The 26,878-nt window shown below is 41.3% G+C and overlaps 3 protein-coding genes across 5 annotated transcripts; 2 read left to right on the forward strand and 1 right to left on the reverse strand.

The window, feature by feature from the left end:
• Positions 1–3,283: 3,283 nt before the first annotated feature.
• rpl5a (ribosomal protein L5a) lies at positions 3,284–7,188 on the forward strand. The gene is made up of 8 exons (XM_073490914.1): positions 3,284–3,383; positions 3,748–3,817; positions 3,950–4,065; positions 4,151–4,285; positions 4,482–4,684; positions 5,296–5,473; positions 6,615–6,703; positions 7,015–7,188. Exons 1-8 carry the CDS (start codon positions 3,381–3,383, stop codon positions 7,115–7,117), a joined length of 897 nt encoding a protein of 298 aa, XP_073347015.1. The 5' UTR covers positions 3,284–3,380; the 3' UTR covers positions 7,118–7,188.
• An 890-nt stretch (positions 7,189–8,078) lies between these two features.
• dipk1aa (divergent protein kinase domain 1Aa) lies at positions 8,079–17,161 on the reverse strand. The gene is made up of 6 exons (XM_073490912.1): positions 16,618–17,161; positions 11,488–11,622; positions 11,212–11,319; positions 10,932–11,108; positions 10,687–10,818; positions 8,079–10,274 (listed from the first exon to the last, which is right to left on the reverse strand). Exons 1-6 carry the CDS (start codon positions 16,669–16,671, stop codon positions 9,594–9,596), a joined length of 1,287 nt encoding a protein of 428 aa, XP_073347013.1. The 5' UTR covers positions 16,672–17,161; the 3' UTR covers positions 8,079–9,593.
• Positions 17,162–17,599: 438 nt separating this feature from the next.
• On the forward strand, positions 17,600–26,721 carry mtf2 (metal response element binding transcription factor 2). Of its 3 annotated transcripts, none has more exons than XM_073491869.1 (15): positions 17,600–17,807; positions 18,571–18,772; positions 19,132–19,213; positions 20,132–20,242; positions 20,361–20,461; positions 20,662–20,834; positions 20,976–21,071; positions 21,571–21,639; positions 21,906–22,029; positions 22,377–22,444; positions 22,570–22,740; positions 22,879–23,002; positions 23,237–23,295; positions 23,533–23,625; positions 24,251–26,721. In XM_073491869.1, exons 1-15 carry the CDS (start codon positions 17,803–17,805, stop codon positions 24,624–24,626), a joined length of 1,854 nt encoding a protein of 617 aa, XP_073347970.1. In that variant the 5' UTR covers positions 17,600–17,802; the 3' UTR covers positions 24,627–26,721. The 3 variants fall into 3 exon arrangements, with proteins under 3 accessions (XP_073347970.1, XP_073347968.1, XP_073347971.1); XM_073491867.1 differs by lacking the exon at positions 17,600–17,807 and adding an exon at positions 17,825–18,471; XM_073491870.1 differs by lacking the exon at positions 17,600–17,807 and adding an exon at positions 17,825–18,471 and having other exon boundaries at positions 22,882–23,002.
• The last annotated feature ends 157 nt before the right edge of the window (positions 26,722–26,878 follow it).

Genomic DNA, 26,878 nt, shown 5'->3' on the forward strand with positions numbered 1-26,878 from the left:
ACACACAGTCAAGAATCAACACTTCTGATTACATCCCTGTCGTCCTCAAAAGAAAACGCTAGCTTTAAAATCAGTGGTGGCATGTAACTAAGTACATTTAGGCTTGATACCGCTCTCTTGTCTGTATGCCAAATATGAAGCTAGCAGCCAGTTAGCTTAGCTTAGCATAAAGACTGGAAACAGGGGGAAACAGCTCACCCAGGCCTTTCTAAAGGCCTTTCTAAACAAAATCTGCCTACCAGCACCTGTAAACTCAAGTCAAAGTGTTTATTGTCATATGCACAGTAAAGAAACAGTTTTTTTTAATGCCATTTTACAATGAAAACACAAGTCAAGAGTTAGAAAAGTATATAAAAAAGTACAATAACATAAAGATAAGATAAAACATATCCTGAATATGTACCATGTGCAAGGCAGTACATAAAACACATGGTTCAAGAGTGGAGCCAGCAAAGACGTCTGCCACAGCAGACGCCATCTTGGATCTAAAGCTCACTAATTAAGATGTTAGAGTTTGTCCATTTAATTCATACAAAAACTGAGATGTAAAACAAGTTGTGGTTACTGGGGTCTGCTCGTGTACTTCTTTCAAGGAACAGCTTGACATTTTGGGAAATATGCTAATTTACTTTCTTGATAGACTACCACTGTCATGTTTGTACGGTAAACATGATGCTGCTGGTAGCAGCCAGCTTTGTACTCAGCCAAAAAATTGCCCCACACATTACACCCTGTTAGACCACAACTTCTTGTTTTTACACTTGAGTTTTATGCAAATACTGCAAACAAGACATAATGTGTCCATGACTGAGCTAGAAGCTAGGGCGTTAGCTTCATATTTAGCTTGCACATATCTAAAACTTCTTCCACCACTGCTTAAAGTCAGATAACATCAGCTATTTACTGCTTTATTAATGAAATAGCCCATAATTAGTATCGTGCTTATATAAAAATAATGATTTATGTAGCATGTTTCTGATCAAAGTTACAAGGTGTTTAACTGTGAAAGTAAAACATTAAAATATGCTATTAAGAACATAACAAAAGACCAGAATAATAAGAGCAGAACAGAGAATAAAAACAACAAAAGCTCGACTAAAGTTGAAAATATCAGTTGTGGGTCACTGGACAAAATAATATGAGAGATATGATTATTTTTTTCACAGCTCAGAGGAAAAAGGCAGAAAATCAAGTTGCTTTGATTTCCAGCCTGTTTTGTGTTGCTCTTGGTGTCAGGTGTTGGACATTTTCTGACAGTCTGTTCCTGATATCAGGACTCTTATCTGTTTAGTCCTGTGTCTGAATACATTCCTGTTCATGTCCATGAACACTGGGACCTATGGAGTAACACTGACCCCTCTGAATGAATCGCCACTCTGACATTTAGTTCTCGTATGAGTCACAGAAGGGCTTCATGGGAGGATCAGCAGCAGCACCAGTCTGGTGTTTGGAAATAGGTCCACACTGTGAGACTTTCTTACTCATGTCATTCTTACTAAGTGTTGCTGAATGTCAACTCTTTTGGGAAGTGCTGTGAGTGTATTACTCCCTCTGGTATATTATGGCAGTTTTCCAGGTTGTGCTTGTGCTATGGTTGTGTTAAAAATAGAGAAGTGTGACCAAAAATTGAAATTATAGCTGCTTTTGTCATTGTTGTACCACGTTATACATTTCCACTTATTCCATTTGTACGTTGGACTGTATAACTCTAAATTCTAAAACGCATACAAGGTTTCAACAGGTGGACAGAAAAGAAGAAGTTATATTTTCACAATTTACTTTAAATAACAATGTTAAGCTAGGAACAAATACGAGTCTAGTAAATCTGTGTCATATTCTGATTCAGGCGTAAAAAATTGTGACCTCTCTGAAAAATTCAAATCCGCCCAGGCTTCAGACATTTCATCATTTGGACTTTTCCAGCCCAAATCATCATCATTTTGTTGAGAATGGATGATACATCGACAGAGCTAACCTTACACAGTATCACAGCAAGGTTTCCTGAAAGCAGTCAGGCCTCATCATCACTGTGCTCGTCATGTTTGAAATTAGAGAATCATCAAATCATTTCTTGTATTTTGCTGACTATTGCTAATAGATGCTTGTTGTTTGTAAACACAGCATTCAAAGTTGACCCCTCCTCCCCAGTTAACGAGCGAGACAGAGAGAGAAAGAGTGGCAGGAGTGAATGAAGAGATGGAGCGCTGTTAGTGAGAACGTTATTTCCTGATTGTTTCACGGCTGTTACATTCTAAAGCACAAATAAAAACACCCACGCGTCTGCACAACCCTGCAGATTATATGTGGATGCAGCTGAAGTGTGCACTTCATACTCTCCACTGTTTGCCTCTCTGCTTTGTGTGTTTGTAGTTCAGCCCTGCCCTCGGTCAAACAGACACACAGATCTGCAGTTCTTTATGACAGACCGAAAGCAGAGCAGACAGATGGTCACAGGGATGTAACCTGGTCGTTATGCTGAGCTTCGACCTTGTGCTGTAATTGGCTTGGGGCTTCACGCAACTGACACCCAGACTCGTCCTGAACGGAGCAAAATACTGAGAAAATAAGAAAATACAGGCAGAGGGCAGAATCTCTGCAGATACACACATCGCCACACACTTCTAGTGGGTCATAAGTGATAAAGATTTTAATTATTATATTAAGGATTCTTCATGTATTTTTAAAGTTGCCTCAAACTAACTGATTGATACGATGCCAATATATGTCCCAAATAGTTCTCAACATAAACTGTGGGGTTTAAAATAATTTTTTTTCGTACCTTAATTTAAAATATGTTATTACTACTAAATTTCTTAAAATGATGACTTCGGAAGTAGTTCAAATAATGATATTTTCTGTTATTTGTATTATTTCATTTATATTTATTTTAATTGTTTATTTAATCTACATTATTTTAAAAATATATACTTAAATATTAGAACTGCTGTCTGACCACTGATTTTGTAAAACACACTGAGCGGCATTTCTTGTATACACCTAAATAAAAGGCCTAGATAATGATCTGGAAACTCATTTTTTCTCAGCATTTTCTCTATTTGGGGCAATTTCTTACATTTCACCATTTTGCTTTCCATTGTTGTGAACATTTCATTCAGCTTAACAACAATGTGCATTAAATTGTATTATATTGTGCTAACCTTCAGTAAGGAGGAAAAATCACTGTTGCAGAAGTTGAGTGAAGCCCTGCTGTGTCTGTGTGGTTGCTGCCCCCTGTTGGTCCATGTGTCGTGTCGCCTCCGGGCCGGCAGGGGGCGCTGCCGCCATCACACGTCCTGCTAAAGAGAAGCTGCAAAGTCAGCCTTCCGCTATCGAGAGACAGCTGCTGAGTCCAGGAGGAAGAGGAGCAAAATCCTCTGAAAATGGTGAGTAAATTATATCGATACACATCCAGTGCAGATGTAGTGGACGTGTAGGGATGTGTTTGATGGTGTAAAAGTGTTGACGATGGTTTGAGAGTCAGATGTTGGTGGATGTTTGCGGCTGTTCGGTCGGACTCAGCCGGTGAGCCGCTGAGCTGCAGCGTGGCGCCTCAATGGCTGATGAAACCTCAGCTGACCTGCAGCACGGGACACTCACACCAAGCCGTTGATAACTCATTAAAGCACCTCTATACGACACTGTCAACACCGTGAAGCACAGCAAAACAGCTGATTTGTGGTACTTGTTGTGTGTTACTTCCCTGTTAAAGCTCGCGTGTTAACATGTTGACCCTGCCTCTCCTCTCAGGGTTTCGTCAAAGTGGTGAAAAACAAGTCCTACTTCAAGAGATATGAAGTCAAGTTCAGGAGGAGGAGAGGTAAGAGAATCTGAAATCATCCAGACACAGGGCTTCACAGGCTTGACACTGAGCATGCGCCATCAAGCCAAGCTCCTCTTCAGTGTGTTTAAACAGTGCTTTGGTAATGATTGTGTGTTGCTAACTCTACAGAGGGGAAAACTGACTTCTTCGCCCGTAAGCGCCTGGTTGTGCAGGACAAGAACAAGTACAACACACCCAAGTACCGCATGATCGTCAGGTTCTCCAACAGGGACCTCTGCTGCCAGGTCAGTGACTGGGAAACTGAGTGATACTCGTGTTGCGACATGTTGAAAATGGCATAACTCTCCTAACTTTCTCTCTCTTTTCCAGATTGCCTATGCAAAGATTGAAGGAGACCATATCGTGTGTGCTGCTTACTCTCACGAGTTGCCCAAATATGGTATCACTGTAGGCCTCACTAACTACGCTGCAGCCTACTGCACCGGGCTGCTGCTGGCTCGCCGGGTAAGAGCACACGTGCACGAACATCTACACTTGAATAGGACAGTGAGAATTGTGCCGACATAGCAATATCAAAGGTCAAATTTATAATATCACCATATTTCACAATTGGTGGAGAGAAAGTAAAAGGCATCATTGCGTCTTTCCTAAGAATGCTCACATCCTCTTTTTGTGCCTTCCTCCCACTTCCTCCTCTTAGCTGCTGCACAAGTTCGGCATGGACCAGGTGTACGAGGGCCAGGTGGAGGTGACGGGAGATGAATTCAACGTAGAGAGCATTGACGGACAGCCGGGTGCCTTCACGTGTTACCTGGATGCAGGTCTGGCTAGAACCACCACAGGGAACAAGGTGTTTGGAGCCCTAAAGGGGGCAGTCGACGGTGGGCTGTCCATTCCTCACAGGTCAGTATGATACGAGTATGACAACAGCACCCACTGGTGATTCACAAATATAATGTGTTTTTTTTTTTTTTTTTTAGAGATTATTTTCTCTTTTTCTGAAACCATCTCGACATTAGATTTGTGATTTCAAGCGAGGATTAAAGGTGCACAAACAGGATTTAATGAAAAATGCATAAGTTGCCCCTGAATTACTCAACGTATAACACTGATAAAACTCGCATATCTCAGAGTGGAGAGAGGACATTAGTTGTCTTTCTTTTGAGACACTTTCTCTCAAAGTCACTCGTAACTTTTGCACGATTGTTTGGTTCCCTTCTTCTTGATGATGATACAAAGCACGCTGAGCAAAATGTAGTTGGTCCTTCATTTGCATTAGCTGATGTTTACTGTCCTTTCAAGACGGGGCTGAGAGAAGCAAGATGAACCAAAGCAAACCTCTGTCGTTGTATTACAGTGTGATTGTTTAGCAGAGCACTGTAGTAGACTGAACACAAGTACAAGAAACCAACAATTTTTGGATAAATACATTTATAAAAGTACAAAAACTTAACTAGTCAACTTAGAGTTTAAGTTTGGTGTATTGTCTGACCGCTTCTTTTCCTTGTTTCCAGTCTAAAACGCTTCCCCGGTTACGACATAGAGAGTAAGGAGTTCAACGCAGAGGTGCATCGCAAACACATCATGGGTATGAACGTGGCCGACTACATGTCTTACCTGATGGAGGAGGACGAGGATGCCTACAAGAAACAGTTCTCACGCTTCATCAAGAACGGAGTCACGCCAGACACAGTAAGATGAAGGCTCTTTACCCATGAAAATAGACAACACATCACACTTTGTGTCTACAATAGACTAGAGTTCAACCATCCATCTGGAGTCCTTTGAAACACGTTTTCTTTTTAAACTGGATAAAGTCGCCTTTACGTTGGAGAGTTCAGTGATGGGAGGAAAAACAAAGCAGTCATACATACATTTATTTATTTAATAGTTTTTTTCCCATTGACTTGGGTACAACACAACAACTACTTACTAAAACCCCCTAAGAGAGTGACGCCCAACACATTGTAAAAGTGAGATGGCAGAGTGCAGTTCAAAGTGCACAGCTGGAGAGAAACACATTGAAACCATCAAACTTCAGCAACATATTGTTGTTTTAGATAGCTAGTAAGCTTCATTGATTTCAGTCACTTGGAAGATTGAGGAAATGGCTGCTTACCAAGCTGAATTTGTTAATGTACAGTTGGGGAAAAGCAGTGCGTAGAGCCAGAATATATTCACATCTAACTCTGTGAAATAAAGGTTCATTTCAACCAAACTTGAGTTGAAGATAGTTGAAACAGTGGAATGACTATGGACTGTGATAATGGCTGATTTATGGTGAGGAGAGCCGTGGCCCCCATATAGTTTGCTCAATAAGTAACCAATTGCAGGACATAAATCGAGACCATGTTTGAGGTAATTTTAGAAATGGTGTCTCCATTACATAATTTGTCCACCAGAGAGCACTGACAAGTTCATTCTAAAACTAACTTTTTCTTCCCAGTACACTGTTAGATCACATAAAAAGTTTAAGAGAGTCGTACCAAAAATGCTTGTCCCAAGTTTATCTAAAAATGGATATTGGACATTAAGTTCTTAGATTTATTTTAACTCTCATATCAAAAGAACTGTCTTCCCTGCATGATTAGTGCATTTACATCAGGCCTGACCATGATTACAAAGAAAATTGTTCTAAAATAGATGGTTTGGTTCTCTGCTTCTTGATGATGATACAAAGCACGCTGAGCAAAATGTAGTTGGTCCTTCATTTGCACTGGCTGATGTTCACTGTCCTTTCAAGACGGGGCTGAGAGAAGCAAGATGAACCATCCTGCACAACGTGAAATACCTAGAGTTGGTGTACTAACATGTATGTTTTGTTTCTTTACAGGTAGAAGAAATGTATAAGAAAGCACACGCCGGCATCAGAGCAAACCCAGTACACGAAAAGAAACCGAAAAAAGACGTCAAGAAGAAGAGGTGGGTTCTTGATTTCAGTATCTGAATTGCCTTTCGTTTTTCTCATGTCTCACAACACCTATACTGGCGATGTGAGACATGAGACAAATTTGCAAGGTGCTTTTCCTGCTTCTGGGGGCCAAAATGTGATGATGTAACTCTTAGAAATACCCATGTGACAATTTTGATACCAGTGGAAATAACTGCCCACATTTAACGCAAGCTTCCTTTCAAAGTATTGAATGGCTGTACTGGGAAGATCCCAGTGCTGAGCGGACAAACATTGTGCTGAATGTTAATGGAGCTGTTGTTGTCGCCTCTTTTCCGGACAGGTGGAATCGCGCCAAGTTATCTCTGGCACAGAGGAAGGACCGCGTCGCCCAGAAAAAGGCCAGTTTCTTACGAGCACAAGAACAAGAAGAAGGGGACGGTTAGAGGCTCGGCACAGCACTCTGCTGCGAAGACACAACACACATCACAGACAAATAAATTTATTTCAAACTCAAGCTTTTGTCTCTGTCAGAACTTTCCTTCTTCAATTTAATGTGATGTTTGTACTTTTGGGTGTTGAAATTACACCCATGATAATATTTACAGTGATTATCTTAAGTCCACAAATGAGTCAAGGTATGATGATGGTGTGGTGTAAAGAAAGAGTTGAACAGAGATTACAGTGAAGTGGTGTGTAGTTTAATTGTGCAAAATCATGCTGGTCTCTTCAACATGTAAACACTTTTACATTTATCAAAGTTCAAACAGCAGCGTGGACATGCTTTAACAGGTCACGTCTGTTCTGAAATGCAGTTAAAGTGGTTAAACAAGTCCGGTCGTTGACTCGGTCACAGTAACTTTACAACAGCGATGTCTGGAGGAGATCATGGACAATTTATACAGCATTCAGATGTGACCACGAGATTTGATAAAGATCTTCACCTCCACTGGTGGTAAACATTCATAAATGACTTCAGTATGATCTCTATGGCACTGAGAATAAATCCAAATATAATGTGAATACAGCACAGTACCACAAATGCTCTTTTCGGTGAGAAAAACTAACATTCACAACTTAAATACATAGTTTCTCTTCGTGTCGTCGATGCAGCATTGATGTCACTAGCGTTACAGGTGGAGGATGTACAGCCCAGTGAAGTACACTGACATTCAGTGTATCACCTCTAGGGAATACTGACAATTATCACCACATTGTCCACTTTGAAACTAATGAACTGCCTGAAGTTGGCATGCAGATGAGACAATTTAAGGAAAAGCCTCCAGCAGTTTCAATGCTCAGTGTTAAATAACTCCACTAATTAAATCCGGTTTTTCCTTCAATGTTCTCACTATTCTACACTTTTTAAAGGTCAAGTCTGGTGATATCCTATTCCCCCCCCCCCCCCCCCCCATTATCAGCCTGTGTTAACAAAACCTTCAACTGGTGAACTCTTCTCCGTCACAGCACCATCTCTATTAACATGGTGGCCATTTTCCTCTGACATGCTCAGGGTAGAAAACTCAAATGTAGTACTGCTGTGTTAGAGGTGGCGAGTCATAGTCAAAGATGACGTTAGCATTCAAACACTTCCTAGCAAACACCACTCTCTGATAGTGTTACACAATGATATTTAAAGTATACATTATTTCTAAAAATATCAATGCAGATCGTGGACACATTTATGTAAGCCTAGAAATAAAACCCACTAAATGTAATCAAAGAGTAATGTTAGCTAGAAAGTGGCTGAATGCTAACATTAGCTAATGGGTTATGAAATATGTTGTATGTCCCTCCAGATTATCACCATCTGTCATCTTTTCAGTCGCCTGTCAATGAGGAGGTGATAAAATGATAACACATTTTTCAGATTCTCTAAAACTTTCCTATACAACTTGCATGCTGGAGCACAGCAGCTAACATTATTCCAGCATTTAAGCTTCCCACCCCTTAGCATGAAGTCGGAGGAAAATGGCTGCAGAGTGAATATGGTCTATTGAATCCAAATGTGTCCAAAATCCATAAAAAGAAAGGAGGTAAAATGTTGCACCTCTTGTCATAATGCTGAACATGGGCACTGTAGTTTTTTTTTGACTGAATGTGAATACAAACTAATGCACCAACTGTGTACTCATCCACCGCTGAAAGTAGTCCCCAAGAAATGCATCATTTACTCCTGTTTGAGTAAACTTTGCTAAGAAATACAGTGCCCAGCGGTTTAAGAAAACATTACTTTTTTTTTTTTAAATGAAAGTATAGTTTTGAGAGCTGTTTTCAGTACTTCAGTAAGCACCAAAGTATTGAGAGCTTACTAATTACAGAAATAAGAACATAGAATATCACCAGCCTTAGGGATAGGGGGTGTACCTTCAAAGGTACACTCCCAAATGATATTTTGGTGCTCAGCAGCAACAAAATTAAGGAGCTCGAGCTTAAAATAGTGCAATTTCATTACACTTTAAACTGGAGTTTCTCACAAAAGTCACGTCTTCCTGAACAGCTCAAACATTTCAGCATGATTTTGTGGTAAAAACAGCAATTTGGTGTCTCAGCTTTCGAGACTAACATTAAAATCTGTTTACAAATCTGTTTGTCCAGAAGTGCCCCAGTAACATTCCTCTGTGGTGAACAATACAATACATTATAATGTGGCGGCATGAACTGTTTTTAAGTGTGACTGATGGAAACATGCAATCATTCAGTTTATTTTATTCCAAAGTACTTGGATGTGGGTTCCAGGCCCCGAAGTTGTGAAACTGGGAGAAAGGAGGTAGAGTCTCCTTCAGTCTGATCATTCATAAGTGTTAAGACTTGATAAAAATTACTTCATTAAATTTGCTATTCCTAAATCACAGCATCTGTAATACTCAGCTCCACGTGAGGAGCTGACTGGCATGATTTCAGAGGGACTTCCTCTCCTCGTCACGAGTCCTTGGTGTGTGAGATCTGTCTCCACAACAGAGCTTTCAGGTTGTTGAGGATAAGCGAGTGCTCCATGTTCATCTGTCCGGCATTACCTTTGAGGGCCATACAGGCGTACAACTGCCTCTCCAGCTCCTCTCTCATTCCTGATGGCGCCCCACGCAGGAGGTAGTCCTTCAGTGTACTGCACGCCTTTGCCAAGTTTGGCTGAACCGGCTCCTCCCTGCACCGCTTCTCTGGCACGTCACATGATGTCCGGCAGTCCACCCCGTACACACAGTCGGCATCCGTCTCACACTTCAGCGCCCGCATGGTGCGCCTGAACTCTGCCTCAGGAACCACTGCTCGGGTGTGGGTCAGACGAAGCTCGTGGCGGTCGGTGTAACCAAAGTGCGCCGCGGCGAGGTCGCAGATCAGAAAGCTGCCGTAGGTGCCATGGAAGATGTCCTCCACCAGCTCCAGCAGGCCCATGGAGATCTTAGCTTTGCGAGGCCAAGAGGGGGTGAACCACTGGTCCATAGTGCGCTGCATGCCACTGGGCACCCAGGATACCAGTGGCCAGGGTAGAGACAAGCCGTACAGGGGCCTGTAGGCAACTCGCTCCGTCATGTACAGGTCCCCACAGTAGCCGAGGAGGCGAGGAGTGTGTCCACGGTCCTGGAGCAGCAAGCCGAGCAGCACCTTAAAAACAAGCACAAATATGTCTCACTGAGGAGTCATTTCATGTTTGTAGACGTCAAAAACAACAAGCAAGAGATAAGAAAAACCAATATCATGGAGCATCTCTTAATTCTTGTTACTGACAGAGGACTTCACACATTAAAGTGACACGGTTCTTCTTGTGAATGCTCAATGACATCCTGAATTTCTCACACTGACAACCCAACCCAGTTTTCTTCAGTGCAGCATGAACCTAAATTGTATGAATGAAACAGTCAAGGCAAATGATAAAGCTTTTAAGTAAAGTGTCTTTCTAGTTTGGTGAGGATGAGGATCCTCGAACACCTGGTCGGGTTTAAACAGTCTGATAAAATATGGGAGATATAATCTGAAAACAACAACATATAACTTGTCAGGACTGTTGTTATTATACCTCGTCCATCTGCAGGAGGGCCCATGTGGAGCGGGCTTCTGGCAGTGACACCCGTCCATCTTTGTTGCCATCGGCGATGGAGAGGATCTGGCTGACGAGGCTGGCGAGGTTAGCCTGCTCTCCAAGCTTGGACTGGTGGAGAGAAAAGAACAGACACTCAGAGAGGGTCCTTCAGGCTTCAGTTCATTTCACAGACTAAAACATTTGGATTTTCTGTATGACGCTCTCTGACTCAGGTCCTTTACCTTGAGGTGATTAAAAACCATCTCTCTGAACTTCTCCACCGATGTGCCTCTGGTGGGCTTGTCAAACACGGGGGCCTCTCTCCGTGGCTCCGGCTCCTCGCCCAGCTCGTAGTGCACGACCTCGCCCAGTTTACAGCGGATGATCCCATCATGGTCTCCCCAGCTTCCTGTGTAAACCTGACCAAACGAATCTTTAAAGGATAACTTCACCCAAAAAAAAAGCTGAAAATTGAGAGTAGTGGAGTTACAAGTTCAACAGAAAGTAAACATTGTGTCCTACCTGGTTGTTTGGCAGTGTTGACAGACACCTGCTCATGTAGAGCGTTTCTTTGTCACACAGACTGCTGCAGGCCGAGCCATCAATGATCCCCTTCCTGTATTTATCACACTTGGAGAAAATGTAAGAAAGTGTGATATAGTGTCAAGTCTCTTTATAGTTTTATTCTCTAGGTCTTAAACAGAGAAGTAGAAGTTTTACAAAATAAAAATCCATTACAAAAATCATTCAAAACGAGGTCCAAACAAATAAGGATGAACAAACAAGGTCAGTACTCACAATGGCATTCTTGCACTCGTGTCCTCTGCACAGCTCTGTGTAGGCAGAGTATTGCACATAGATCACCCAGCTCCCCACCAGCACCGTCAGCCATGTGAGGAACAGGTACTTCACCCGCACAAAGGAGATCCGAGCCTACGAGGGGAGAGCACAAACAGAAATGTAAGTCCAGAGTATGTTCACTGTACTGTGCAATCGTGAAAATGTTGAAGTCCTTTTTTAAAATCCCTTCACGTGTGTGTTCTGAAGTTATTAATCTGAGATGTTCTGCCTGCATTAACATGTTATCCAGGCACAGTACCTGGAAAGGGTGTCGATCCAAGCGAGACATTTGCACTCCCTAATCAAACCTGATCACATAATAGGTTACCATGGTGACAGCATGGGGGTGTCCCATAACAAGGTACAGCCTAGCTGATTAGTCGCCTACAATAGCTCAGTAAGCTGGGGGTACAGATCCAGTTGTTCCAGCATGCCATTCTGGTTATAGCTCGTTAAAAAAAATCTAATTACTGCCTGTGTCACAGGATTCATGCAGCACATGTCTCACAATGCACCTTTAGACAGAGGGCCTGTTGTTTCTGTCACATTGTGCAAGTAAATGCAGTAAGTCAGTTATTTTCCACGGTGATAACACACAGAAATGGTGTGATATAAACAGAAGTCTGTTTTCTGTTTTCGTGAGTAGCATATAGGGACATCTCGTTGTACAACCCTGATGTAAAATGATAAAATAAATCAACCTTGAGTCTTCACTTCTCAAGAACAGTGGAGATTCAGAGCACCAAAACTCAGAAGAAAAACTAACTGTGATCTAAAGGCAAAACAACATGGTTGAAAAGAACAGAACAGAACAAGAGCAGCATCTGATGTTTTATTTCAGCCTGTTTATTATACTTATTAATTAACTTAAAAGGATAAGTTCACCCAAAAAAGAAATTCAGTCATTATCCTCTCAACCCCGTACTGATGGAAAACATTTCTGGGGCTTCACAGAAAAACAATGCTGCAGCATTCTCCTAAACAGCTAAAGTAGATCAGGACTTGTTTAAAAAAAATCCAAAAATAAAATGGCTCCATACAGTTTGTCCGGCAAAGTCCAAGTCTCCGGAAGCTGACACTTTTGAAGATTTTGGCTTTAAAGAGACTGTAAATAACATATTTTCAAATCAATTTGGGATCTTGGATTATGCTGGATGGGCTGTATGGAGCCATTTTTTGTTTGTTTAAGGTTGTTTTCTTTCAGTCCATATCTACTTCAGTTGTTTATCAGAATGGTGCAACACTGTTTTGCTGTGAAGCTCTAGAAATGTTTGTGGACTACGAGACTTCACTTTCCATCAGCTTGACATTGAATAGATAATGACTGAATTATCTTTTTTTGTCTTTTTTGAGTGAACCTATCCTTTAGGCATTGATTTCACATTGGCAAAAAAAAAAAATACTGTGAAGATTAAAGTCTTCCATTTGAGTTATAAAACAGAAAAGGAAGCAACTCTTCAAAATATGAAACTGCACAACAAATGTGTCCATGTTTATTGGAACTGACTGATGGATCAGTTAATCAAATGATCATTATAGACTTATTATGACTACTGCAAGTAAAAAAACACGGAGAAAAGTAAGTTGTTGGAAAGCGCAGCGGAGCGGTAAAAAGAATTTAGGTCAAATTTGCTGTGGAAGCCACAGTATGTGACTTCTGCGGTAAGTTTTTCTCCACGGACTGTAACTGCACTTGGGGAGGATAAAGTGATTTTGATTCTCACTCTGATCACATGGCAGGAACAGCTTATGTTGTGTGTATTTTGGCAGCGTGCTGTTCCTCTCATTTCAGCTCCAGCACGGTTTCCAAATCCCAACAAAATATGCACCCACTGAGGCAGGGACCAAACACGAGCCCTTTTTATCTTTGATGTGCTGTGATTATAGTTCTTAGTAAACAAGCTCTGATCTGGACAGAAGATCTCTCTGTTTTGTGTCCATATAAACTGCAGCAGAAATTAAAGCATCAGAGCCACACGGATGGTTTAATTACTGTAATGAAAATCAGATTCTTCTAAGATTAAGGCATAGAACTTCTTTGTGGGTTTTGGGTGTAGTAAAACCCTGATGATGTCTGGAGTGTTTTTGTTCACAAATATGCAACACAGCCCCACAGTGAGCTAGAGGCTTTACAGAAAAGCAAGAAAACCATAATCTTCCTGCCTCGCGTTCCCTTTGGTGCATTACAACAAATTGTCCATTGGCATCAGCAGGCTATTATGAGACATCTCCAGTGCGAACAGAAGTGGGCCTCCAGGGAGGGAACAGGAGGCATCAGAGGAGTGTAGAGCAACAACACACCACTATCAGATCTGAGGCGATATACACAGTCATGTGTGCACGTTTTTCTGTCTGGTGGTGTGCCTCAGCGTGTCTGCAAACCCATGATGAGGCCTCTGAGTTAAAGAAGTGAAACCTGAGCAGCAGAGAGTTGCACTCCTTCTCAGTGGTCCTCAACTGTCTCCTCTTCCATTGAACTGAATGTCGTGTTTGTCTTAGCTAAGAAAACATTAGATAAACTTAACTGATCACAGACAGGGAGGAAAAAAGTATATACACTAGTCAAACTTAGTTAGGGATATTAGGATATTTTAGTGTTTCACTTGATTGTTTATTCTGTGATGTATCTGAATTTTTATTTTGTGTTTTGTTAATATCTTTTGGTCCCAAAAATAATGTGGCACATTTCACTCGACTTTTACTGCATATCCAAGCAAGTGAATATATGCAACCATATCCAATAACTCTAACTAATTTTGAGTAGTGTACTGTTCTGCAAATGTAAAGTGACTCAGAGGTTGAACTCAGTGAGAAAAGTTAAGTAAAAAACAAAAGAATTTCAAATATTACACTTGAAGACGAGTGTAATAAAAGCAACAGTTTTAAGTCATTATGAATTCAGTCCTGAGCCGATGGAAAGTCAAAGTTTTGTAGTCCACGAAACATTTCTGGAGCTTCACTGTAAAACAGATTTAAAGCATTCTCCTTAACAACTAAAATAAATGGAGACTTGTTTAAAAAATGTTGTTTTTTTCCAAAAACAAGCTGGAGAATTTGTATTTTATCTCCAGTTGTGTTTTTGTCCCCCCCCATCTAATTCAGTTGTTTAGGAGAATGCTGTTTTACTGTGAAGCCCCAGAAATGTTTTATGGAATATGAAACTTGAAACACCTGCCTTTCCATCGGCATGATGGTGAATAGATAAGGACTGAATTTCCATTTTATGGTTAATGGTTATCCTTTAACCTAATCCACCAAATGAAAGGGCATGTCCTTAAAGAGTATAGTAGTATACCACAGGTAAGGTGGGTAAAGGAAGCTGGTAATGAGTAGTGCAGACAGGAAAACGCTTCAAACTGCAAAGGCACACAGTACATAAACCCTGTGGCGCTGTACGATTACCAGCTGTCAACAGTTAGATTCAGTTACTGAGCATCAACCCTCATGAAGTATTGACTTCTTACAGTCGTGTCGGAGACAGGAACAGAAGACCTGCAGTATCACAGGAGCTCTCTTCAGGGTGTTTTCTACGGAGTCCACAGAACTCCTCAGGACAGAGCCCATTCAGTTTGTGTCTTCCTGTCTGCAGGCACAATGTGACTGCCCACACACACCACAGCACAGAGATGGTTGATACCATCCCTGAGTGCAAAAGGCATCTTTACAGCCTAATTAACTTCTTCCTATTACACCCCACAACAGGGCAAAGGTACTTCAGAACGGCAGTGTTGGTATCAAAGAGACTCAACAGGAAAGAGAGAAATTCACCGAACCCCAATCTGGCTTTCATGTGGCCTATTGAACTCTGCTACTTTGAAATTCAAAAGACATTTGTCCTACATTAGTCAAATAGGTGTTCAGATGTTATGTGGCTGTTTGTCACGTCCTGTAACAGACATGAATAGCCTGCCTCGGCCAACACGTGTTGGTGCGTCAACACCCTGCAAGACTTCTTTTTAGATTTGCATGCAGATTTTGCATTATGTAGGTGTGTGGACATTTACCTAAATATAAAAAGGTACAAATTAAGTTGGAAGTGCGCTCCGTAGGCTACAAAGTGCACTAATCTGCTAAAATATCCTACTAGAACTAAAAGTCCAGCCAAAATCACTCCTGTCCTTGCACATACAAACTCTGCACCCAAACAGGAACAGAGGAAACCCTGACAAAGGACATGAGACAGAATGTAAACACATACGCGACCACACTTTCAACTCGTACAGCCACAAGAATTACACAAGTTGTTTGTGTAATTCTTGTGGCTGTACGGCATGTGAAAATAATTATCCTGGAAAGGACAATAAAATCTATCTATCTAACTCTAAATTGAAAGAAACCACTTGTGCACAGTGTTGTTTGTGTGTACAGGATGAAATGTGGCGAAATTCAGTCTGATTTCGTTGAATTAACCAGCACCAACACTAGAGTAGTCAAAAATTGGCTGAATAGAGATGTGATCAGCTCTGCCAACTGGTTTTACCACCTGAGCCTGTTAGATTGTAGTCCATGCTCAAAGTTGCAATGCAGTCACTGTATTGCATGTTGTGATGTAGGAATGTTTACTCTTTCCTCAGGCAAATCCTCCAGTACTCTGTACTGAACTGGAGCTGGCAGCAGACCACTGGTACTCAAATCAGAAGGCTCAACCTTATTTTCCTATCAAAACTGCTGCTCTGGCTAAGGGTGAGTGAACGTCTTGGCTTCTTTTCAGTGCAAAATCTGCGAAGAAGATAACTTGAAATGATCCAGAGATTCCACCCTGGCCCTAGGTAAATCAGTCCTGGCATGGATTACCAATTTCTCCTCACGTGTTAAAAACACTCTCAGTGGCAGGCCTGCACTCAGCTCTGTACCAACCAGTCTGGATCAGCACAGACACCGTCAGCCTGATCTCTCACATTCCTCAGGTATGCTGAAAACAGCCCTTGATACCAATCAAAGCAGCCAAAATAGGTTTCCTGACAGCTGTCATTCAGATGTGACATCACGATGACCCCATTATGCACAGGCTCACATTCAATTTAAACCCAACCCGCAGTATATAACGCTAATCTGCTCCACAGAGCCATTAACGAACAGTGGCATTACCTGGAAGTAGAAAGACTTTTTCACCCAGGCCCGTGGAAACAGACCCTTCGCCATCACAGAAATAGATCATCTCAATACGTGGACCTGGCTGCGGGAGACCATCCAGAGCACACGGGGGAAAAACGTCTTCAGCATGAGACGACTCGTCCGGTTCACAAAGCGGGCAGAAATGACTGCATATTACCCGATTTCAGCTCCACTGTGATCCACGGCTCCAGCCTGTCGTCTTGTCTTGTCCGTGTTAATCGCTGTGATATTGCACTTTGCCTGCGCCTCTGCTCTTTGCAGCAGCTGCTGATTTTCAACCAACATACCTCAAGCTGGGAAAAAACGGAGGTTCACGGCGCAGGCGCAATGTATTCTGCTACAACTCACGTTTCGGGTTTTTTGGTGATCAACCGAACTGACGAAACGTGTGCCGAAGTGTACTCAGCTGTGCCTCACAATCTGCGCTAATGTCTTAGAGCGGTTCTTAGTAATGTGTGGTTTGTAAACTATGACGCTATCGCCGAGTCAAGCTGGCAAACATGAGTCAAATTAACTTCCGCTTTCACAATAAATGCCTTAATGTGAAAGTCAACTTCCGGTCATAGCATCCAAAGTACCCCCACACCCACATATATATTTACTTGCCCCACATGGTATTGTAGCTCCAGCAAGTGGCCACAATTAGCACGAATTTATTCAACCCTACCCCGTTTCGCTTTTTCACTGTTTGATTAAATGTGTGTTTTATCTGCGAGAATGCTAATAAATGATGCCGACAACGATAGTTTGCTTTCTATTCACACCAACAAGAAGAAAACTCTGGAGAAGATGCTGTTGTCGACAACAAAAGTACACCTTATTCTTCTTTAAGGGGCGGATATGCTCTGTCTGCTAAACGCCCTGCCTACAATTTCAAATGTTTGAAAAAACATGTGAACGTCGCAGCGACAACAACCAGCAGCAGTCGTTTAAGCGCTTCCCATAATGCACTCCCCGATCATCAGCGGGAAACCAAAATGGCGAACGTGTTGGGGGAAAATGAACCGTTTGTTATTTTCTGAGGAATGCACAAGCCCCGCACGTTTCCGCGACACACTTTTGAAATAAATCCGACCTCAAAAGGAGCGGAATAGCAAGAGTCACTCATATTCAGATTTTTTTGTTGTACGAGTCGTTTGTAGAAGCGGAGGTGACCGAATGAGGTATTGTTGTCATCATGTTTTCCTCCTGTGGGGGGTGTGGGTCCGACGGTCAGCGACCTGTGCGGGGTTACGGCTTTGCATGTGGGTTATTCATGCTAACAATCAGGTCTGGCTGCTAGCTATTTTATGTGAAAGGCTCTCCAGTGTGCAGCGTTATCTCAATGTGGCCCCTTCTTCCTCTCTGGTGGCTAATACTGACCATGTTCTCTCAGTCTCCGAACAAAGGGAATCTCGGACTGATGGACACTGACAAAAAGGAAATAGAAAAATTGAAATCTAGCTTCTGTAACACAGCTCGATGAATAGTTTTGCAGCAGAAGATAAAAAATATCAAGTGCTCAACTTTTATTATTACATCTGACAACTGTCATTCATTTAGTTTATGTGTAAGAGTTTCTTTTTTTTTTGTTTGTTTAACTGTGGATTGGTTGTAGAAATACTCAGCATTGCCCTGCAGCCAGCTCTCTGGCTGCGTGGCTGTGGTTAATTACCAATTAGCACTAATGATGTGTACAATCACATGTTGTCTGTAGCCACTGGAGGGGAAATGGCATGTCTTTCATTTCCAGCCATTGATTTGTAAGACCTTCTAAAAGCACACAACATATGCTTGTATTTTCTATTAAAATTATACATAAGACAGTATTTCAGCAAAGATGCAAAGGTATATGTTATTTAAATAAAATATACTTGTGTACATTACTGTTTAAATGGCTAAATTCCCTGTTAATGCTTCTTTTCCCTGTTTCCCGCTGTTTTTCAGAGACTCAGGGGTTGTGGATCACCTGTCTGTCCATCACAGAGCTCACCCCCAGCGGCAGCAGCAGGCTGTGCCCTTGTCCCCCACAAGCCTCTCTGCCAGGGGAGACTATGGAGAAGGCGGCATGTCTGACAGGTTTACAGAGGGACAGGACGTCTTGGCCCGGTGGTCAGACGGATTGTTCTACTTGGGGACAATCACAAAGGTAATAGTGAGGGAAAGACTCCTCTTGGTACTAGTTTTATATCACATTGCCACCACACACTCCAGGACACCAGTCGAGTAGGTGCATAATTTTTAATATTTTTGGGCCATTTTATTTCATCTAATCTTGATGTTGCAGAAATTATGCTCAGGAATTTTGGTCATCTGACACAAATATCTACTTGACAAAATATTTTAAACTAGATGTGTCACTAGATGCGACAAAAAACCTTCAAACTCATAACTTACTGGACTGGTGTCCTCTTCTGCTTATTGTTACCAACAGAAATCTCTTGTTTCTGTATGTTTCTCAGTATGGTGTTAAAGAAGACCTAAATCTGTTTTTACTTCCTCTTTCAGATAGATCGAGACAAGCAGCGATGCTTTGTGGTTTTTGAGGATCGGTCAAAATCTTGGGTTCTCTGGAAGGACATCCAGACAGGTAAGTTCAATCAACTTCCAAGATTTTCTTGTTTGTTAAATATTTGGATCTTATTATTGAATAAAAATGCTTGGATCATTTGCAGGTAATCTAAAAGATATGCTATTTTCTTGTCTGGCAGCATCTTAGCTTTAGATTCTGTACAGTTTTATTGTGACTGTTTGAATTGGAGCATTAGTATTGTAATCTTCACCCCCTTTGGCTGCCTTTTTTTTGCCACACTTATCTCCCTACTCATGTTGCTGACAGTTAACTGTCCACAGTGTCTGGCATCAGTACAGCAGCAGTGCACTGCCTGCATGTTATGAGAATAAGGGAGATACACAGAGAGGCTGGGGTCTATCCACTTCCAGATCAGTCATTTAAACTGCAAATATGACCTAGACATGCTTTGTTGGAAAGCACATTTTGAGAAAATATTGTACTTATTTTTAGTCTTGACTACTTCCAGTTTGAGCAACCACATGTTGCTGCAAAGCTGTATGCACACAGATTTGCTGGGCTGAAATAAAATGTTGTTAGCAGTTAAAACCTTGTTTTCTGCTGACCTCCAGTGGTTGAAGTTATCACTTTGCTGCAGTGATGCAGAAATGTACTTGCAGTGTTTAACTACACCCTGAGCTCACTGTTTATTTTTGCAACTACCTCAGTACCACAGAGGGAAATTAGACTTTGTTTTAATTTAATTTAAAAATGGAAAATTAATGTGTCTTTTCAGAAACGGTGTCTTGACTAATCGGTGTAATCGACTGATCTCATGGTGAAAGCTTTCTTTTGGAGCTTCCAATCAAATCAATCGTTTCCCTTTTGTTGCAGAATTAAAACTTTATTTGAGGTACTTTATGTATCTTTATTCTGCATTACAGCAGCTGGTGAAAGAGTTGGTTATTTGCCCTGAATGCCTTTTGTCCATTTCAGGGGATGAAGATGATGAGGACGATGAAGATGATGACATTGTGTGCTCCATATGCCAGGATGAAACTTCAGAGGAGCCCAATGAGATTGTCATCTGTGACAAGTGTGGACAAGGTACCGTTCTTTAACTACCTATTTGGCTCTAATCTCTGGTCATTAAGGGTGTGAGTACTTTTTTCATAGAATGATGTTGGAGATGGCAGCTGCTGTAAATGTGCTCACTGTCTTTTAGGCTACCATCAGCTCTGCCACTCCCCCATCATTGACGCCTCTGTCATTGACTCAGATGACAAGTGGCTCTGCTCAGAGTGTGAGCTCACTTCTATACCTAAGGTACAGTTTTTGTTTTGAATATAAATGCATAAAACCTTTGGTTGAATTTATCAGTTGTCTGATTAGATGAGCCTGGATTTACATGACAAATAGCTATTTTGTTAGACATTAAAGCAAAATTGAGATAAGATATACTACAGGGTAGCTACAAGGTGATCTTTGGAGTACATAATAAACATGTATAAACATGCATTTTTCAGAGGGGGGGTGCGCACAGGAGGGGAGCATCTGCTAAAGGCTTTCTGCAGCACGAGCAGCAGCAGCACATGGAGCTGCACCTGTCCTTCCCGTACGCTCTGGATGAACTGGTGTGGGACCAGGGCCACAAGACCAACATCCAGCAGTGCTACTGCTACTGTGGAGGTCCAGGAGAGTGAGTAACACATTACATACGCAACAGGACACATTTAATAGTCTGGGTAAACAATTTCCTACGTGCCCATGTTTAAGCACATTTTTAATATCACATATCCTGGTAGAGCTAACCACTCTCTCTGTTTCTCCTTCCTTGTAGCTGGTACCTGAAGATGCTGCAGTGTAACAGGTGTCAGCAGTGGTTCCATGAGGCGTGTCTCCATTGCTTACAGATGCCCATGCTCTACGGAGATAGGTGCAAATACCACTATGTATATGTTTCATATTTATATTTTCACCATGGCTTTTGGAGAGACTTCTGCAAATGGCTGGTAGGGGTCTGGTGAAATAGTTTGGACACCTTTTTTTAAAATCAGTCAACAGTTAAACCACCATTTTAGATTAGTGTACAAAGTATATTAAACCAATGCTAACAGTAGCTGCAGTACTCATGCTTCATGTTATGAAACCAGTACTTTTTTTTACTGGTGGAAAAAAATTAAAAAAGAAGAAAATTATGGTTTGGGCAATATTTCTGTTCAGAGGTATGTGACTATTTTCAGTGGAGAAAATGATACTACCCTTTGTTTTGTGGTGTTCTTCACCTCCACTTTGTGTTTTCATATCAAGACTCATTCTCTTGTATTAAAACATTTCCTTTCATGTCCTCGGCATCTCCATGTACCAGGCCTTTGGTCAAGAAATCACTTTGCACTGTAGTAAACTGACGTGGTTTTGTGTCTGTTTGACTTTAGATTTTACCTGTTCATTTGTTCCGTTTGCAATGGTGGACCAGAGTACCTCAGCCGACTGCCTCTCAGATGGTAAGTGATTCTCAAGGAGCAATTTCAACTTTGACACAGACAACCTTTTATATTCTATATAAAATACACAAGCATGTAATTACTCTTCTTTCTAAATTGGTGTCCTATCTTAAACCAAACATTAGAGCCTGTAATAAAGTTCCAGTTCTTGTCTGTGTGTCTTACCAACTCTCATAATTTCGGCATCTTCTAAACATTTTCTCTTTTCTTTTTATGATATTCTGTTGGAACCAGACTAAGCAAAGTCTTTAACTGAAATGTTTCAGGGGGGATGTGACACACCTTAGCCTGTACAACTTGAGTGTGATCCACAAGAAGAAGTACTTTGACTCTGAGATGCACCTGATGAGTTACATCAATGATAACTGGGAGCTGCTGCAGCTCGGGGAGGTAAGGAAACCACCAACTTACATTTGACTTGACATTGCTACTGAACATCAAGACACACACTTTATTTGTGCAGCTTAATATATGCATGCTTTTTGGCACAGGATATTGGAATTTGAAACCTGTTATACATTAGTGGTTTCCTTAGTGTGTAGCTGCCCATTGCACTAATACATCTCAAGACAACCACACTGTTAGCCTGTCCTAAAGGCTTAATTATTTAGAAATGATCCCTGGCTGTGGAATTGTTTTTTTGTAACCGTATGGGATTGATTTTCTGAAATATGTATCTTATTTTGTCTTGCATCCTGTCTTTCCTGTTTGGTGTTTCCCCTTCCCTGTGTCTGCAGCTCTCCAACACTCCGAGTTCAGACCGATACGAATGTGTTCTGGAGGCGTTAAACAACAACAGTAACTTGTAAGTTATTCTTTTACTGGTTTATCATGTGTGTTCAACCTAACCCTGCCTTTTTCTCAACTCCTATCTGTTCCAGGACTACTTTTCCTTGTAATCACTCCCTCTCCTTCTCTTATCTCTTCCAGGTTCATGTCAGGGAAGGAGGTGAAGAAAAAGAAGCACTTGTTTGGGCTGAGGATCCGTTTTCCTCCTGCTCCCCCCAACTCCAATGAGCCGACCAGCAGAGTGATGGAGAGAGCTTCACATGAGATCACCATCAAGGGATGCAAGTCCACCAAAGCCCTATCTGGCATGAGGTTGGATGTGAAACTTGTACAATATGCAAATAATCAGTGTTTTGATATCGTCCTGCTTCTTGTAAGTCGTGTCACAATGTGTGATAAATGCTCAGATATCATAACTGTTGTGAAATGTTGTTGTTGTTGTTTCTCAAGCAGTACTTTAACCAACGGCACAGAGAAGAAGAAAAAGAAGAAGAAGAAGAAAAAGAGGAAGCAAGGAGCACGTTCTCTGGAGACTCTGGCTAAACGACAACGCTCCAGTGAACTCTTATCCCAGGTGTGTGTGTGCGTGTGTGCGCACACATTTGTAAGTGAATCTTAGTGTGGGGGGGGGGTGTTTTTACATTATGTATAGGCCTGAGCTCTCTTCCTCTCTCTCTCACTCACACACACACACACACACACACACACACACACACACACACACACACACACTCTCAAACTGTAACTTTTGTTGGGGATATTGAGAAACCAACTGAGAAATGCTAACATCTTTTCTTGTCTCTGACAGGACATAAGAAGGCCTCTACCACTAGAGCCCCAAACATTGGATCACTTAACCTCTATCAAGTAAGTGAGCAGTTGTGATACAGAATTTCTATTTCTAAACAATTACAACTATTCCACTCAGCAGTGTAGAAGCTGCATTACTGCTAGAGCTGTTACTACCAGCTGTTCTTATTTCAATGAATCTTTAGATTAGAAAACATGTCAACAGTGAGCTATTGCCAGTAGAGTTTTCTTTTCGACTGTTTAATGTCTCTATCCTCCTGTCTCTTTGTCATTTAACCATCCCCCCATCACCAGGAGTGACAGGTCTTTGCTGTCCTCAGATGTGGAATCCATAGGAGCCCTGAGCACCACAGAAACTACCTCAACTAGCATTTCAAGACAGTCCAGGTATTCCTGCTGTGCAACTGCAACAATCACCTCTTTCTGACTTTGAGAGCCTTGACTCTCTGGATGGCAGTATTGCTCTGTCTGTCTGTCTGTTGGTTGGTCTGCCACTTTGGTCCAGGTTCAATTATCTCAAAAGCTATAGGATGACTTGGCAACAGACATTTATTGTCTGTAGATGATGCATGATCTCCTGACCTTTTTAGCTTGCATCGCTGAAAGGTTGACATTTATGGTTTTTAATTAAATTGATTAAACTATTGGACAGATTGACCTTATATTTGTCAATCTAAGTACCAATAGTCATCCCTAAAATTTTGTAAAGATATCAATATTGAGGCATTTAATAAATAATATGATATTTGATTCTGTCGCCCCATCCTCACATTCATGAAGTGCTTTAAGGAGATTTCAAAATATCAAGATATATGAGACATAGTGGCCTCATTGCCCAGAACTACTAACATGCTACACTAAGATTTTGAACATGAGCGTTATACCTGCTTGTTATCAGCATGTTAGCATGTCTTGTTTTTTATAATTCCCCATGTATACTTTGTTTTTGGTATTTCTGTCGGAATTAGAATCGGTTATCTAACTTCCTCTTTTCCTATCTATCAACCTCCAGCCTCTGTAGCTCCAGCAAGATGCGCACGACAGCCAGCATCATGCCTGTTTCCTCTCCACCCTTAAAAAGGAAACGTGGGCGGCCACGACGGGCCCTGCAGACCCCCAACCCAGAGATCCCCCCTCCCAGCCATGCAGACCCAAATCCCCCAGCTACAGAGGTGCTGAGCCCACTCCCAGGGCTTCACTCCACAGACATAGTTCACGGCATGGACCCCAACAGCCAGCTCTCCCACCTCAAGAGTTCCATCAGCAGCTATTTCGGAGCAGCAGGGCGGCTGGCTTGCGGGGAAAAGTACAAAGTTCTGGCGCGACGGGTCACCCTCGACGGAAAGGTGCAGTACCTGGTGGAGTGGGAAGGAGTCACTGCCTCCTAGACATGTCATTGTCATCAACACTTTTCATCTCTAACCAGCGCATACAAGGTGGCTGTGTAAAGGACATTGTGCACACAGCCTGTATTCAGAGCATTAATTGATGTATGCCTTTGTTTAGTTTAGACGGGAGCAAGTTTTGCCCGCTAAGCTTACTGTAAAGCCTACTGGTTCAGTGCAGTAGTACATGTCTTTTCCTCATTTGATTTAAAGATTACAATTCAACGATCAAGACAAGGCTTTGTCATTACACCACACCGTATTTCTGTTATTCTGCTGTTAACATTTTTATTATCTGCTCTGAATGTTTACAGGATCCCCCCTTTTTTTGTTCAGGGGTAAAAAAAAAGATCAGTGCACTGCACCTGTAGGCTTTCAGTGAATCATTATTGTGCTTGATTTTTTTTTTTTTAATCCAGTGATATGCTTCTCATTTCCAGACCAGTTAAGTATGAAACTGTAAGTTTTTTTTTTTTTTTTTGACAGAATGTATTTGGTCAAGCATTAAATGGTGAATCTTGGAGGAAAAGAGAAAGAGGGGAAGTTTTGTTGAGAAGAATTTTCATTATTTCATGACTGTAATTATGCAGTGAACCATTACGTATGTTGCTTAGCATATATTTTCTTACCAGATTTGGTAAATAAATACGTGTCCCTTTACAACCATGTCCCCTCCTTCTCCAGTCCCAGCTATTAGTACCTCTTGTTGCCTTGGGCAGACATATCCTTCAGTTGTCTTTTGGAAAGTGCTCCATTTGCGAGCAGTTCAGGAGGAACTCAAAACAGAAGTGTGCTGCTGCAAATGTTTATTTTATATATAATTGTACTACATTTATTATTTCCTTTTCCACTTTCTCATATGCCCTTTTCTGTTCCACAGGGCAGATTTCTCTGATTTTCTTCTCTTTTTTTTTTTTTATTATGGATTGCACATATCAAATTATGTCTGCTAACGTCATCTCATTTTGAACAGATAATTTGAGCTTTTCAGCTCATACGTGGCAGCATTTTCATCCATGGTTAAGTTCTTTAAATACTTTCTTAAGTTGATTATAACTGTTAAAATTAAAATGAAGTTCTGAAAAACCACATCCCCAAATCAAGTGTAATTTCAGTTTATAATGACTGAAAACAAGAGGATTCCTTTGAACCTTTTGATTTGAAATTTGATTAAATAACACTTTGTGGACCTATTTAGTTTTTCCTTTGTCTTATAGTTATTCAAGATAAATAAAGTGCTGCATAAGATGAATGTTGTATACCCAGTTGTCATACCTAGAGTTCAGAATTGTTCTGCTATTTTTGTGCTGCCTATGCAAGTCAGTCCTGGATAAAGGTGTTGTTTGGCCATATAATTGGACCACATGGCTTGACAAAGGGGAGCATCAGCATTATTATTGTGATGATTTGACTCGGTTGTTAAATTTTTCATGTGACGGGTGCTATAAAAAAAAAAAGTACTTGGATTTTTGCTTTTACAGTCAAAATCACCTTGTAGTTTACACACTCAGGATATGCCCACAAACGTCACTGTATTGTATAGGCCAGCATTTGCAGCTTGACAGGAGGTCTTGATGTAAGTTATTCTCTCAGTGTTGTTGGTCAGTATTTTTATATCAGGTGCTCCATTGACCATATGTATGCATGTATACTTTTTTTTTCTACGAGCAAAATAAATTGTAGTCTATTTTTTTCTCTTACTCTCACTTGTTATAACTGAGTCAGAAAACAATCACTGGAAAACTAATATGCTGTATGTCATTGCAATGGGTAAATATTCTGTTAGTATGCCTGTCTCTTTTTTACGAGATGTTTCTGTTTTTGTTCAAATGGACAGACCTTTTGGACATTGATACCTCTTCATTGTGCAGATGTAGTCCATGCATTTAAAGCTTCTCTCCTCTGTTCAGCCAGTGTCTAAGCCCGCAGGTGGCTCCCACTGACTTCCAGCAGGCTTCCGTAGCCAAAGAACACACATGTATCGTCTGCTTTGTCCCTTGAGATTCTTCTTATTACATTTTTATACATCATTATATAGGCTGACGTGTTACTTCTGAACCTGTTTAGTTAAAGGAAAAATAAAAGCTGATATTTTGAACTGATGTGTCGCGGTATCAATTAATTAAAGCACCAGTGCCACCTCGAGCCAAAACTACCGTTGTGAATTTGACAGTTCCAGTGCACGCGCCAGTGTTCGCGGCAACTGTCATGACAACCCTCCCCACCAATCACTTCACACACAGCCTTGTCCTATC

Source organism: Pagrus major, chromosome 21 (genome assembly GCF_040436345.1).
Source record: "Pagrus major chromosome 21, Pma_NU_1.0".
NCBI classification, from domain to species: Eukaryota; Metazoa; Chordata; class Actinopteri; order Spariformes; family Sparidae; genus Pagrus; species Pagrus major.

Bases quoted from the DNA above. Each gene is read 5' to 3' on its own strand.
- mtf2 (XM_073491867.1), top strand. The intron at 20,462-20,661 runs GTACAGTTTTTG...TGCATTTTTCAG, and splicing joins AGCTCACTTCTATACCTAAG to AGGGGGGGTGCGCACAGGAG. The intron at 22,445-22,569 runs GTAAGTTATTCT...TATCTCTTCCAG, and splicing joins TTAAACAACAACAGTAACTT to GTTCATGTCAGGGAAGGAGG.
- rpl5a (XM_073490914.1), top strand. The intron at 5,474-6,614 runs GTAAGATGAAGG...GTTTCTTTACAG, and splicing joins ACGGAGTCACGCCAGACACA to GTAGAAGAAATGTATAAGAA. The intron at 6,704-7,014 runs GTGGGTTCTTGA...TTTTCCGGACAG, and splicing joins AAAGACGTCAAGAAGAAGAG to GTGGAATCGCGCCAAGTTAT.
- dipk1aa (XM_073490912.1), bottom strand. From the start codon at position 16,671: ATGGCGAAGGGTCTGTTTCCACGGGCCTGGGTGAAAAAGTCTTTCTAC. The intron at 11,109-11,211 runs GTAGGACACAAT...TCGTTTGGTCAG, and splicing joins CAACACTGCCAAACAACCAG to GTTTACACAGGAAGCTGGGG. The intron at 10,275-10,686 runs GTATAATAACAA...CTTGTTTTTAAG, and splicing joins CCCTCCTGCAGATGGACGAG to GTGCTGCTCGGCTTGCTGCT.